The sequence below is a fragment of the Poecilia mexicana genome, unplaced genomic scaffold (assembly GCF_051168715.1).
Source record: "Poecilia mexicana isolate PSO_F unplaced genomic scaffold, ASM5116871v1 scaffold_5, whole genome shotgun sequence".
Taxonomy (NCBI): domain Eukaryota; kingdom Metazoa; phylum Chordata; class Actinopteri; order Cyprinodontiformes; family Poeciliidae; genus Poecilia; species Poecilia mexicana.
The window spans coordinates 14,728,699-14,744,823 of NW_028263374.1; the positions used below are offsets into that span (position 1 = coordinate 14,728,699).

At 37.5% G+C, this 16,125-nt stretch overlaps 1 protein-coding gene across 1 annotated transcript; it reads right to left on the bottom strand.

The window, feature by feature from the left end:
* Positions 1–350: 350 nt before the first annotated feature.
* oxtra (oxytocin receptor a) lies at positions 351–13,560 on the bottom strand. The gene is made up of 2 exons (XM_088005591.1): positions 11,466–13,560; positions 351–1,254 (listed from the first exon to the last, which is right to left on the bottom strand). The coding sequence occupies exons 1-2, from the start codon at positions 12,382–12,384 to the stop codon at positions 1,001–1,003; spliced, it is 1,173 nt and encodes a 390-aa protein (XP_087861717.1). The 5' UTR covers positions 12,385–13,560; the 3' UTR covers positions 351–1,000.
* Between the last annotated feature and the right edge of the window lie 2,565 nt (positions 13,561–16,125).

Below are 16,125 nucleotides of genomic sequence, written 5' to 3' on the forward strand. Positions count from 1 at the left end.
CTTCCTATTTTAACAGTTTAAACACCAAATATATGTTGACATCACAATAATCACAGTGGAAACATTCTTGGCAGAAGCTAACATCGGCAGTCTTCCTTATCTACTCTTGGCGTTACACATAAAAATGGCTCTACAAACATGATAGCTTAGCATCTACAATCCAGATAGGAAACTTTAAGGTTTGTGGTTGTAATGTAACAAAATGGGAATAAATACTTTCTGCAATATTTGTATTAGGAACCATTTTTGAGCTGAAATCCCTACTGTATATGATGACATTCATATCAGGCTGAAATTCTCCCAGCTGAAGTACATCAGCTGGGCAAAAACAATAACATCATCAAAACCTGTTGTCACTTTAATTTTCTTTTATTGTTTTTCAGCCATTTGTCCAACGTTTAGCAGAGACGGGCATGGCGTAATAAACTTAACAAAACCTTGAAGTAACAGTTTATATCTGTGCAAATATGTAACAAGCTGAACAACAGGATACATATCGTATTTATAACAGAGGAATAAATTTATAATAGCAACACAGACCAACTGGATCCATTAGCTTTGCTGGTGACAAAACCGTAACAATTTACAGCGCATCAACATTCGTCAAATAGTCTTTTTACTCAGTTTGTGTGCACAATAAACACTGAGATACACTTTGTACATTTAGATCAAGTATATAACAAAAAAAAACATAGAAAAAGTTTCATTCAATCACTCTTTTTAGTCTGTGATTATCTCATTGAAATTCATGAAAAGGGATTCTGTTGATTAATGGTTTCAGATTCACAGTTAAATAATAAATGTATGCAGAAATGAAAGGACTGTGTGGGTTGTTTTCCCCCTTCTGGGCTTTAACAGCAAATCTTGCAGAGAGAGGCATTTTGAAAAAATAAAAATAAAAAATCGAACCGCTGGAAAATTTATGGGGAGCAGCATGTAGTGAGAGGCTGAGTGGGCAGCTTGGGAGGCAGGGAAAAAAAAAAAAGAGGAGGCCAGCGGCTTACGTGGTGGATGTCTGTGTGATGCTCCTCTGACTGCTGGTGCTCTTAATGGCAAAGGTTGACGAGTTGCTCTTGTGGCTGGAGTCAAAGTCATGCTCGCAGCGGCACTGGGATGACTTAAGGTAGCGAGCGGAACAACACAGAAAGTTCTGCCTCAGGTCGTGGAAGAGATGCCCAGCGAAGCACATGTAGATCCAGGGGTTGCAGCAGCTGTTGAGGCTGGCAAGCAGCATGGAGATAATGAAGGGCATGGCTGCAAACGGGGAGACAGAGAGTGACGGAATGAGAAAGACAAACTGAGTCTGGGTTTTTCTCTAAGACGTTTTGGAGGTGCTGGTGGAAACCGTAAATCCACCGCCGACACTTGGTTTTGTGTTAGCAAAAAAAAAATTTAAAAATTATTTACAGAATATGCTTTTTTTTTTGTCATTGTTGTTGTTTAGTACTGAAGTTTAGAACAGACCATTTCAGGAACAAACAGCCATAATTCAACTTCCCAACTATACGTGTACTTCCTTGATGACTCGCCACACATTTACCTCAAAAGAGCCTTTTTAAAAGCTGATATTTAAACAATTAACTTAATATCAATCAGCTAGTTTAGTAGTGAAGAAAGCACTTTACATATCAGGTCAATTGATTATAAACGCGTTTGCTTCACTCGTGTGTTTGCAGCTAATAACGTAATAGAAGGTAGATTCTATTTTAACTTAATAACTTTAAAAGAAATAATCATTTTAAAATAGGGTGGTTACAGTCATATAAATAAACCAACACCAGCTGCTGTAGGATTTTCCCTGTATTGATTTTAGACTGGGGGTTCAGGCTAAACTCTTGCATTGTTTATCTGCTCTTACCCTGAGCCCTTTAAATAAAAATGGTCAGAGGGTCCTGTGGAGCCGACTGAATGGCAGCTTCGCTCCTGCTGGTCTCCCCCGGGCAGCTGTGGTTTACCGTCAGCGTGTGAATGTGTGCGTGAAAGGCTGAATGTAGTGTTTCAAAGTCCTCTGGACCTGATAAAAACTATACAAGTGCAGACCGTTTACCTCTTAGCAGTGCCAGCCACTTGAACAAGAAGCATTAATTTTTATTAAATAATTGTGCAATCAGAAACAATAATAACTGCAGAAATCAAATCTCAGTTTTCTTTTTGTCTTGTTTTTAGAAGCACAGCTCTGCAACGTTGCACAGTCAAGTGACCCAATCCTTTAGAAGAAATGTTACGGGTTAGTTCTTTACTATTATTTGGTTTTGTCATAACATCTGGTTATTGCATTGGGTGTTTTTTGGTGGTTTCAGCAATTGTGTTTCTGAAGAAATTACTAATAGCTAGCATGGTAAAAATGCCTTCCAGCAAAGAGCCATATGCATTCAGCAAGAGACGGCTCTCTGCGAGATTCATGCAAAACCAGATATGTAAGTGCATTGCTAAAAAGGAAAATAATACTGTTACATTCTCACTTTCTGATATTATTTCAGATAAAACTTTTCTTGGTTTGGGTCCGTTGGGTTGGGTTTGAACAATTTACTTTTTTTTAAATTCTGGAGTCAGATTTATAGGCTGCCACGGTCATATAAACTTCTTCTACAGTGGCTGACAGGTGCAAATGCACAGCAAACTGTAAAAAAAAAAAAAACAAGCTTCAAACTGATGAACGATGCAAACTCCAAAATACACAACACATAAAAAACCAAAGGCAACAGAAAAATGCTGCAATCACAGAAAATAGGAGCAAAAACCTACAACAAAATCAGCAGAACAAATGAAGACAGAAACTCCTGCGATGAACAACCAAAATGGTGCAACCACAGGAAATAGAAGCAAGGGGGAAATGCCAGTATTATTAAAAACAAACAACAGTAGATAAAAAAACTCGCTCCACAAAATGGACGTTCCAACAATTTTTTTTCCCTTATTTATTTTGAAAATAAAAACACTTTATTTGAAGGGGGTTGAATAAGACTGACATGACAGTCATAAACATGACATAACACATGTCATGAACATGAATAAGCCTTCATGAATATTTATGACTGTTGTCATAAAGTGTCATTCGGTAAATTATGACACTTTTAATACAAAGTTGACATTATTCAAAATGTCTTTGTTATGACAACTTGACATTAACCAGGAAATCATTACTGATATAAATTTGTTATAAAAGTATTACTGATTGTACTTTAAAAATGAGGTAACTTTATGTTAGTAAAGGTAAAGTTTAAACAGTAATGATTTCCTGGTTAATGTCAAGTTGTCATAACAAAGACATTTTGAATAATGCCAACTTTGTATTAAAAGTGTCATAATTTACCGAATGATGCTTTATGACAACAGTCATAAATATTCATGAAGGCTTATTCTTGTTCATGACAGGTGTTATGACATGTTTATGACAGTGTCATGACAGTCTTATTCAAGCCCCTTCAAATAAAGTGTTACCAAAACTTGAGAAGTCTCATCTCATTTTCAAAGGTGACCAGACCTCCCAGCATTTTTCTGCAGCATTTGTATTTTGGAGTTTGCATCACTCGTGTGTTTGCAGCTCGTTTTGCCATTTGCTGCACTTGCACATCTGTCAGCCACAGTACTTTTCATCCCTTCCCACTTTTCTGAGTGAGAACAGAGCTTTTCAAGGATTGCTCCTAAATATTGACTTTATTGTACTTAATCCACTCTCTGTATAACTTGGGGGTTACCTGTTAACACCCATGGTGTTCATACTGGCATATCAATCAATCAATCAAATTGTATTTGTATAGCACATTTCAGCAGCAAAGCATTTCAAAGTGCTTTACATAATTAAAATAAAAACAGCATGTGAGAAAGAGAAAGAGATTTAAAAAACATTATTAAAACGTTAACAGTGAGAAAGAGAAATAAAAAGCTGTAGAACTTTAGTTGGGATGTCGTCAACTGGGACTCCAACCCTTTGTACTTTAGTCAAAACGCCGTTTGACAAGGACTCATATACTTATTTAGACCGACAATTTTGGCACCTTCATGATCAGGAAATTGAATTTGAGGATGAGGAAGAAGGGAAGACTTTCACATTTCTCTTCCTGATAACTTTGCTCATTTTTTTCTTTTAGATTGTTCTTCATGGTGCCACGTAGGGAAGCAAAGCATTTAAAGTGTTCCTTAAAACACCTGCACAGGTGTGCGTCCATTTAACTCAAACTATGTTATTTGAACTATTAAAAACTTACATCATCTGGAATTCCCAAGGATTTTTAAAGGCAATCTCAATGTGAGAAATCCCAGATGGAGTAGCGGAGGGAGATTAAGCAAACAAATAAAAGAGGAACATTTTAACCTGGTGTAAATTCAGACAGCAGGGGGAAATTTTATTTATCTTTTCATACAGTGTCTTTTGATATCTGCTTTCAACTATAAATCAAATTCTCCCCGCATGTTTCACCACAACATTTGATGGAAAATGTGCACACTTGGCTTCAGAATAGTGAAACTGAGCAGACAGGAGGTCAAATAGTCAGGGGCTAAAGAAAATTGGTTGATTTTGGAGGAAAGTTGTTCTCAGTGGGACAGGATGTGTGTATGCAGAAGATTGCAGGAAATGACTGAACTTTTCTTTTGTAACAGCTGCAATCGTGACTTTGTAGCCCCCAAAAAAGACTGAAAGGTTTTTCTTTTTGCACATAATTAGTCATGAATTTTCCTTCTTCCCCCACAGGAATAATGGTCTTGGTGTGCTACTGGTAAGGGAATTATTAACAGCATGCAAATGCACTGCTTAGGAAGGTGTGCTTAAATTTCTAAATCTTTGAAACTCAGTGCTCTGGGAAATGATGCAGAAAACAGAAATGACTGTTTTCAATCTGAATGTTTTAGTCTTTCAATTTGGTGTCAACGTTTCAGTACCGCAACAAGAGTCATTGTTGAGTTCATAAGCAAAAGGCAAACAGAAAATGCTAGCAAACTAATGAGGGAACAAACAGGTATTTACTCTGTATGCACTTTTAGAGCAGGTGTGTCAAGGTTTAGTTTTGCTAAACTAAATGTGTTTGCTGTTTTTTTACAAGAATGAAATTGGTTCACAGTGTCTGCTTCAATCCTATAGCCATACAGAGTTACTCATGCTGTGCTTAAAGGTTTTTTCTGTCACTCAAATCAGAAAAAAAACACTAAAGAAAAAGACAGCACCTTAAAACTACAACACACACACACACACACACACAAAACCCTGTGCCTGGAAAATGGTTTTACAGAATTTCAACCATCGCTGACCGTCGACACCAATCCGAACTCTGCAGAGACATCTGTCAGATTCAAAGAGGTGACACTGTTTCCTGCCCAGTGATGCAGCGGTAGATTGCAGAAAGCAACCTGAAGTGGTACGCTGGATGACATTTACACCGCTAACTCCGCCGTCCACCTGACATTTGGCAAATGAGTTTCAGATCATGTAATTGGTTTGTATCCTGTATTTAACCTCGTCTCAGTGGTTGCTAATCTTTCTCTCGGTCTGCCTGTGCCCTCGCTAATCTTATTGCTTCTGTCCCCTGGATTCATTAGAAACTGCAGAGTAAAATGCCATCATAGGGGGCATGAAACTCTCGCAACACCACACATGATTAAGAAGAGCTGTCCTCTACGGGTCAAGCTCACGGATTAAAACGTGACTCTGCCGCGTCAGTCTTAGTTAACCGTGTCGCAGGTTGTGTCATCTACCTTGGAGTTGCGACCTCTGGAACGTAGTGCAGTGGCAGGTGGTGCAAAAATGACCAACTGGAGTTTATCAGGAATTTATCATCAAAGCAGATGAGAGCAGGGCCCGGATCCAATTTGAATATTGTGTGGCTTCACGGAGAAAAAGAAAGCCCGTCGCTGAATTGGCTCATGGAGTCTCTCACAGGGGGATTGATAGATCACACGGCAAATGAAGCGACAGTCTAATCACCCTGCGGGTGGCACATCTGTGTGGCTGTCGGGCTGATTCTGTCCAGTCCAAAAGACTCCAGAGAAATTCGTTTAACTCTGATTGTAGTTCATGGATGGTAAACATGCATTAGTGGTAACCTCATTTAGATTTTAACACAAAATTAGATTCAATGTTAAAAAGCAAAAAAAAAAAAAAAAAAAAGCTTTTGAGTTGTGCTTCCTTCCTTGTAAAAGACACGAGAACTGACCTTTCCAAAAAAAAAAAAGACTTTGGAGATTGAATGGTGGAAACTGTGCCCATTAAAAACTCTTAATACAAATCAATAGTGGGGTGTGAGTCAGCTGCCAAGGGCAGCAACCACTGCAACAAGATGCTTCTGTTCACAATCTGGAGTTTGTGTCGGCTCGTCTGAGTCAAGGTTTAACCTTCAGCTGTTTTGTCCACCACATAATGAAATCTGTCTGGCGGCTAAATGTGAAATCACACATGCAGGCGGCTGATTTCCCTCCAACAAACCTCAGAGAGAATCGGGGGATTTTTGTTGTCTTCTGACATTTTCAGAAATGATGCTGATAAGCCCAATCAGGTGCTAAAAATGGTAAAGCCATCTGCAACGGGTCTGGACTCAGTCATGTTATCCCCGTGTCAGGAAGCTGACTTCTCATTTTTTGTAGAGGAAATAGATTATGACGTGCATGATCGTTTTTTGTTTTTTTTTCATAATAAAGATGAAGTTATGCTTTTGATGAGACAGAAAAGTAACTTATATGTTCACACTTGATCATTATTGCACATGTTTAACTGCATTACTACTTGTTTTGGTATTACCTATTGAGCCAACAGTGAGCTATTTATGTCTGAAACACTCTTATATTTTTAAATATCTAATTTTATTGTCATTGTTTAGCAGTGTTTAAAAATATTGAGTGTAAAGGTGAAAGCGATCAGTCAGTGCGGTCCATCATTTCTCTTTTTTCTTTTTTCTTTTTTTTTTAGAAAAAATTTATAAAATTAACCAATTTTTGAGCATGTTGACATTGTTTGCCAGCAGCTTTGTACCTTTTAAAGTTAACTTGAAGATAAAAGTACAAAAATATAGCCAACACTTTTTACATTTCCTAACCTATTTCCAGAATGTAAAAATTAAGAGCAACGTTTAATTTTTCATAATGTGTTGCAACATTATATGTCAACAAAAGTCATAAAATGAACTAAAAACACATTATTATTTATTGGCAACTAGTTTCATTGTCCGTAAAAAGTTTCCCAACTCAGACATAAAGAGCAGAAATCAATAAAGCTGCTTTTTATTATGACAAAGCCAACATTCAGCGTTCTGAAGTTTGTTCTTTTTTCTGTCTGTACGACTAAACTCAAGTTACGTGTCAGACCTAAAGCCCCATAAGATATCTCTTATAAGTGCTTTGAAAATGTATCCATACCCAATGAATGGTTTTATGATTTATTTTTTTTCGTGAATAAAAAGCTGAAATGATTAGCATCCATTTGAATTCAGCTTTCTTTAGTCTGTATTGCAGAGCCGCCTTTCACTGCAGAAAATGCTGAAAGGCTTGTAGAGCATGTCTCTACCAGCTATGTATTTCTAGAATCAGAAATTGTCACCCATTCTTCTGTGAGAGAATAACTCAAACTCGGTCAGATTGGAAAGAGAGCACCAGAGTTTTTCACCACTCATTCAACACTTTGCATGAGGAAAAAAATAAAAATAAAAATAATAGATAGATAGATAGATAGATAGATAGATAGATAGATAGATAGATAGATAGATAGATAGATAGATAGATAGATAGATAGATAGATAGATAGATAGATAGATAGATAGATAGATAGATAGATAGATAGATAGATAGATAGATAGATAGATAGATAGATAGATAGATAGATAGATAGATAGATAGATAGATAGATAGATAGATAGATAGATAGATGGTGCAATTTTTATCAGCCTTAAAATTTCACTTTCTGATCTCAGATTGTAAAGCAATATATGATTCATTATTATTCTATGTAAAAAGTAACAGATCTCATAGGGACTGGGGGTATTTAATGACCAGATAACAGAGAATTTCCTGCTGGTTCAGGTTGATAAATCCTCACACATGCAGCTCGACATACAGGGGAAAACCAAGGTCAAACAAGCAGGGGTCTGTTTGTCATTAGGCTCAGTTTAGCAAACAGGTGGTGTTCACCTTGCATAAAAACAAATCCTCTCATCCACCGTGACCCTGAGAAACAGAATTTATTTCCTTCAATCCAAAGAAATGCACCTTTGATTACCTATAAGGATGTGTATTTACTGCTGGTTTTAATGCAGGATCATGTGACAATGTGCTGTACCATATATGATTAAAAAAAAAGAACCATCATTGATATTTTTCAGTATTTGTAATATGGACATTTTTTCCGCTTGGCTGCGGTTTATTTCCCAAGCTGTCTGTGCCGGGTTTGCTCTTTGCGTCTAATTAACTCTTTATCAGCGCACACAGATGACACTCCTGCTCTCCTTTGTACACAAACACTGGCACTTGTCGCAGCCAAACTCTGCCATTACTAAGTGTCGCTGACGTCCAGACGTCAGCCTCCTCCTCTCACCCTCCCTAACGGGAAATGGATTAATCGTTTTCTTCTTTTTCCACACACTGAAGCTTTTTTCATCCTTTTTCTGGCCACTATTCCTCTAAATATAACACTGAGGTGCGGCGTCAGAGCCAATTACTTTTTCATCAAGCATGTGTCTTTGCTTGTAATGCATCAAATGGACAGAATTGGAATAGCTGGTCGAGGATTGCAATGGGCCCTTAGCAGAATTTAACAAAGTGGCCTCACAAAATGTTTTCAATGAATTGTCCAAGGTCGACCATTGTATTTCTTTTACGTAAGTCCATTATTTAGTCAATCAAAACAAGTTTGCTTTCCTCTTGGTTTACAAAGTTTCAATCCAAGTTCAGCAAAAGAACTGATTATCTTTACTAGCACTGATTTTTTCCCATCTAATGATGAATTAATTTGCAGCATGAAACATTTAAAGATTTTTTTTTATTATCTCAAAATAGCTATTGATCAACCTTCAAAGTACAGAGTAAGATCCTTTAAGAAAAATGTTAAATCTGTGTGAAAGGAGCTCTTGAGTGCCCCCTTCTGACCTGGTGGAGGCATAACAAGCAGTTTAGTTTGCTTACGCCTTTGAATGGCTCCGAGTTTCAGAGGTGAAAACAATTTTAAACAAACATGTCAAAAGAGAAACAAAAACATTCATTCAAAACATGTAGTTCAATTGGAGATATGAATATTGCTAAATTTTCTAAAAGAATGGCAGGAAATGTGAACTGACGTTGATGTTCTAAAATACTTAAAATGGTCAAAGCTACACCGGATTGTTAAGCACTGAAGAAGAGAGTTTCTATAAAACATTGTTTTTGAATGTATAAATTGTTTACTCTGTTTGTGGAAACAGAGTATTTCTAATGCTTCTTGAGGTTAGAATCACCTGAGTTAAAGTAAAGAACATGCTTCAAACTTGGTTTGAATTATTTTATACCAAGTGCAAAGACCTGAAATTAAAAAGCACACTTTTTTTAGTTCTTAGTTACAATTTCTTGAACCCCTAAGCTTCATCTGCAGAGTGTTTTGTGTGTGCAGAAAAAATGGACACACTCCGAGTACAATTCATGCAAGAACCGCCTCGGTTAAAAACATGTCATCTCTGTGCTGCAAGAAAACCTCTCACCATTTCTGTCTTCTGCTATATATATATATATATATATATATATATATATATTTTTTTTTTTTTTCTGAGGTTGATAGTTGTCTTGTGCAAATGGTATGGTTCTGTTTTCAACTCTTAGTTCACAAATACCCCTGGGGTTAAACTAGAAAAGCATTATTTGTATTTCTTTTTACACCTTTCCTATAATATCTCGTTCTCAGGATACAGCGTTTTGAATTGCATTTACTCAAAGAGAAAAAAGAACACATATTTAAGTGTATAACCCAGAGGTGTGGTCGCTCACAGTAGATGCATAGACCCCATGCAGTAGGAGGCTGTTAGTCACATATTGTGGTTAAATGTCAAAGACCCCCACAGGCACCAAAGCTGCCTGATGCACGCTTGTGCACACTGATTTGATTAATGATTAGCTGTCAATGAGTCTCTGCAGCTCAGGAGGAGTCTGTGGAAAGTTGTAAAATTCTGTATGCATCCTTTCCTTTAAAACAACACCATTGATCCTTTTATCTTAACTCACACAACATGTCTTAGCAATGTTGCATTCATTAAAATAAGGTGACCGTGACATTTTTACACTACAACACCGTGTAATTGTAGGATAAATCGACATTCGGTACATCAACACGTTTGCATGTCTGCTTTCCAGGAAGAGGAAAACATCCTGACAAACATTCTGGCTCTGCTGGGAAACTTGGACCTTAGAAAGAGCATAACTGTTACCATAGATGTCAAAAGTGCCACAATTTATTAAAATGAAAATTTGCTAAAATATTGAATATTAAAAACATAAACTAATAAATGGATTGAATCATTACATTTTTTATCTAGTTTTGAACATTAAAACATTTTGAAATCTAGCAATCAAAATATTTTATTAGAATTTGATTCCTTTATTTGCTAAGATGTATGATATAATAATTGTAGCATTTGTCTATTTTACATTTGTGATGCGCCACATCAGGAAACATCTGGATATCCTGCCTTGCAACGTAACAGCTGACCAATCAATTGGCCTATAGCAGTGTTGGTCCCGCCCCCTGACTTTCAGAAATAAAACATAAAATAAAAAAATATGGTTTGTTGCAACAGAGGACTATAAAATAGTTTAATAAAATAAACTCAAAAATAACTTTAAAAACTTTAGATGTAAAGAATACATCAATTAATTATTTTGATATTTATTTATTAGAATATTTTATATCTCACTTAAATCATTACAAAAAAAGGGGGTTTGTATGTATGTTCTTTTTTATTTTGCTACAAATCTGAATAATTATTTATCCAATTATTAATGAGTTGGGTTGAGGAACTTTTGGCTCTTGGAAGGTCACATAATCAACACATGCATCTTTGGCAGCTTCCTTGTTTGTGATCAGATTATGGAATTATATACCGACTTTATCTTTGAGCTGCGTCTGGCTATTTTCTGGTAAAATCGCCAAATGGTACAAACACAAAACCTCCTTTTTAATCTGGGTGTAAATTCTCGGGATTACTGAGTCACACACTGTATAAGTCCTCTGCATTCTGATGAATATTTGAGGAGACCCGAAAAGGTCTAATTTTACTGTAAATGATGAAACCAATGATTTTTGTGCGTAGAAAACTTCACTATTGTTGAAGTCGGATGAATGAACAATAATAAATTGCATATTTTCACATGGCAATTGTTTTTAAAGCATATTCAAAGGGGGAGATATCGGTTTCTGTGCTGGCGTTTTCAAGTATTCCAAGTGCGTAACGCACCATGTAGCCCACAGCCACCTTTTTGCTCACAGCGCGCATTCATTACAACAGCCTTTCTACTCAACCTACCCTCACGGGGCGCAGCTGGATCCCACGCAGACCACATCTGGACCGAGAAAAAGGGGGTCCAGCACACGATGTACGCCACCACAATCACAAAAGTCATTTTCACGGTGGTTATCTTCGCCTTGGAGATGAGCCTCACGCTGCTCACCCGGGCCAGCGTGTTGCTTTTGCAGGTTTTGGGGGTCAGGCTGATGCACTGTTCGCGTCTGGTTTTCAGCTTAAAGTTTTGCCATATCTTAAAGCTGATCAGACCGTAGCAAATGCTCAGTATGGCCACGGGGATGATGTAGATAGTGAGGCTGATCCATGTAATGTAAGCTTTCGCTCCCCAGGGCTTCACGAAGTCGCCCCAGCAGTCGTACACTCCTGAGCCGACCTCTCTGAGGGAAAAGATGAACATCTGCGGGGTGCTGAAGAGCAGGCTGAGGAGCCAGGAAAATATCACGTAGAAGCGATCTTTTCTTCTGTGCAGAGAGCGCAGAGGCTGACATATAGCCAGACAGCGGTCTACGGACATCAAAACTAACATGTAAGTGGATGCAAACATCCCGACAACCTGCAGGTATTTTACCAACCTGCACAAAATATCTGGTCCGTAGAACCGAAATGTGATGTCCCAGATAAGTTGCGGGAGGACCTGGAATATGGCCACGACCAGATCGGCGATGCTCAGGTGCTTCATGAAGTAATACATGCGGGACTGGCTGTGTTTGGTGGTGTGGATGGCCAGCAGGACGCACAGGTTCCCTGCGAGCGCCAGGAAGAGCACCAGAGCGAGAACGGTCACCTCCACCTTCGCCACCTCCTCATTCCTCTTCAGGGGGTTCGTTTGATTCAGCCCGCCGGTCCCGTTCAGGAGGCTGGAGTTCCTCCAAGATTCGTTCAGTTGCCAGATATCACTTTCGTTGGAAATAGTTTCCATTGCTGCAGCCTCGTCCTCTCTGCAGAAGGACTCGTCAGTGGTTTTGGTCACCAAGAGAGGGGTCGTGAGCGCCCAAGTCTTCCTCGCGTCCTTACAGGTGCCAAGGCATAATCAAGGTCAGTTCATAATTCCCAGATGGCAAAAGGGTTTTACGTTGTCTCGGACGTCACCCATAGTCTGTAAAAAAAAAAAAAAGAGAGAGAGAAAGGGTATCAGGGAATATTTTTTTTGTTATTCTTAGAAAAAGAGAATATTTTTTTGTATGAAGAATAACATCCCGAGAACAAGACTGAACCTACAAAACACTAAAACAAAATTATGAAGTATATTAACACAGCTCACCTGCCTGTAATCCACCAAGCAACAAAAATGTTTAGAAATGTATACAGTAAAGAATGTTTACACCCGAAGTCTAAACATAAATGCTAAAACTGGAGATGAAGAAAAGAAACTGGCATCATCTCTGCTGAGAGTCTTCGGAATGGGCAGCAGCACAGCGCATGAGCCCGTGTTATAGGGTCCCCAGTTCGTCAGGAGCAATAAAAGGTCCTACTTATCACCGCCACTTGGTGGCCATGTGCTCTGCAGCACGAACCGTCCTCAGGGAAAGACCCCCACAGCTGCATTATATCTAAAAGAAAAAAGAAAAAGAAAAAAAAGTGCAACATTTTATATATATATATGAATACATGCATCTAAAAAAATAAAATATCTTTGAAAAGTAGATTTATTATACTAATGAGATTTAAAAATTGACACATAAATTAGCATTTATTCCAATTAATCTTGCACATTTACTTCAAATAGCCTAATTTGGATGTTTTTTTTTAAAATAACTGCTGAGTGTCAAAAGTTAGCAGAAAGTTAAGTGGAAGGAAGAAAATATGGAAAATGTTACACAGGCAACCGTGATAACTGCAACTTTGAACCTTTTCAAGTGATTATATCCTTGGACTGTGTGGACATACATGGACATGTTTTTCAGTAGTCTGTCATTTCTGTACTCACAATTCTGCAGCTGTAACCTTCAAGCATGGCAATCACACTATGTTTCTACCATAGTTCTTTGTTCGTCACAATTTTCATTTAACATGTTTTCACACTTCATCATCTGAATGCGTCTTTTCAGCAAATTGCCGTTTTGGCTTATCCTCCTTGTGGAAGGTGTCAACGACTGTCTGCTGGATACCTCCACACTCCCCCCTATCATTCAGTATTATAAGATGCTTTTCTTTTTTTTAAAAAAATGAATTTTCCATTGACCAGATGTAATATTCAATATTCATATTTGAGAAACCATATTTTGGGTTTCTCAGGAGGTGTGAGCTCAAATGTTAATTGAGAACAAGAACCGAGAACCTGTAAGTCAGGGCGTGTGTTAGTGCATTAAATCAAACATTATCAGTCTTGCTTTGAATGTTAATGGATTCGGTGATGTGACATCATCAAGGCACTCCCCTCTTTTGAAGCCGCGCTGGTAATAAATGGATGGACGCATTTGTCGGCACATAAAATATTTGAGTCATAAGCTTGCTCAGGAGAGGCACTAAAAGCACCGGCTACGTGTTCCTAGAAAATCACCCTCGGCGCTGTAAACATGTGCTTTTTATTGCCCATATCAAAAGGCATCTTGGAGCGGATGTGCTCGCCTGTTTTGAAGTCTAGAGTCGTATTGATCTTCTGAGAATGTAAACCGTTTAGCATCATGTGAATAGGACGATGCACTTTGTTATTGATTTTACTTTAACGACGCACGAGGGGGAACAGCTTTTTGTTCAATTAATCTTTTTATAATTAATGCGCTCATAACCACTTTATCAGTGTAGACCAAAAATGACTGAGATCCTCTTGTCCACAGAGGACGTTTGCCTACTTAAATTTATTGGGAGTCTTTTCTGATTCCTATCTTTATGTCCATATGTTTCATTCCAGGAATTTCTCAGGGGACGTTTCTCTTCTCGCTTCCCACCGCCATTCAGCCAAGTGCAAATGTGCAAAGCCAAAGAGTTCAGTGGTTATTTCGTCCAACTTTTCAAACAATCAAAATTACTTAAAGTAAGATCAGTAAAATATAAACTGTCTAAATCAAGTGTTTCTTTCAATGACACAAAGTCAGATCTTTGAAAGTTCTCATGACGTCAATAAACACTATTTTCACAATCATTTGAAATCTACAGTTACATGAGAACAAGACACTGAATATGTATGTTTTACTTTTTTTTTCTTTTTTACTGCATATATGCCTTTTCTTGTACTACTTTGTTCACATTCATTGACAACATAGCAGACACACTTTGGGTAAAGCTCTGCACAACTTTAAACAATCTGTTACATTTGAAGTTGTTCACTTTGAGGAAAGAATAATAAATAAATGCATAAAATTGACATATTGTGACAACGAGTTCAACATTTTTGCTCGAAATGACTCAAACTCAAAACTATTAGCTTTCTAAGATATGAGCTAACATTTCAAAGTATCGTTCATTTTGACTGACATGACATGACATAGTGTTTTAACTCAGCAGAGAATTGTATGCAAAGCAATTGATATAATAATGATATCTTTATTTTCAAGTTACAAAAAGTTTTTTGAATTCTTTGCAAAGAGGGCTTCTGCTTCAAGTGAATCATCTTAAATTCAGATGAATTGCTAAATAGCGTGAGATTACGTTTCAAGTTCTTGCTGACAGGTTAAAGAGAGCAGAAAGAGTCAAAGGCTGGATGATCTGAATGCCAAAGGAGACGCAGAGACGAAGGGGAGAAGTCAATGTGCAGCCAGTTCTTAGTTGTTGCTGCATATTTTATTTTACCAAAACAATCCTGCATAAATTTAGCAAAAATAAAACTGTTGTTTATATTGCTCTGTCACTCATAAGTGGAAAAACTCAAAACAGAATTTCAATATTTTATTTAATTTTGGTTCTCATTTTTCAGTCAGACTTGAGTTTATAGAAACACTTCAATCTGAGACGTGTGCACCACTCACATATTCTTTCAAATGTCAAATAAAACATTGTTAATTGTCCGGGGACGTGATATGTGTGCCAGAGAGCCCACCCCGCGTTTAGGCTTGATTTTGGAAAACGGGCAGACGTCCCAGGATTTTAAAGCAGTGGCAACGGGGCTGGAGTTAATTTAGAAAGGCCTTGGAAATTAAAAGAATAATGATGCGTTAAATCAAAATATCTGCCTTTAGAATGTGAAATGCGTAATGACCTCTCTGGCTATATCCGCTGAGCCACAAAAGACCAGTCAGCATGTGAGTAATGAAATTCGATGGTCTGAAAAAAAAACATGATGATGAGTGAAATTGTCCCAGCATAACAAACGATGCAGAGACCATTTTGCATCGTTAAACATCACTGAGGTTCCACAGAAACTGGTGAGTGGATGGATGAGGGTTGAACAGTTTGAAGATGTCGCAGATGATGAATGAAGAGATGAAATGGTGCATTTATAGTAAAAACAAAAAACAAAAAACAAGAAAGTCAATTCATGTAATTTAAAGCTTAAATAGAACAAGTTTTCTTTTGACGTGAGAATTTTCTGGAAAACCAAAAAGTTTTTTTCAGAGATCAAAACTGTTCATACGCCTGGGAAATTTCCAAATTCATAGGATTTTGAAGTACAATGATATGAAAAAAAGTGTTTGGACTCTTTCTTCATTTCATTAAATCAATTTAAATATTAGCCAAAGACAACAAGTAAATAGCAATAAAGATGAGATTTGTGCAGTGAATG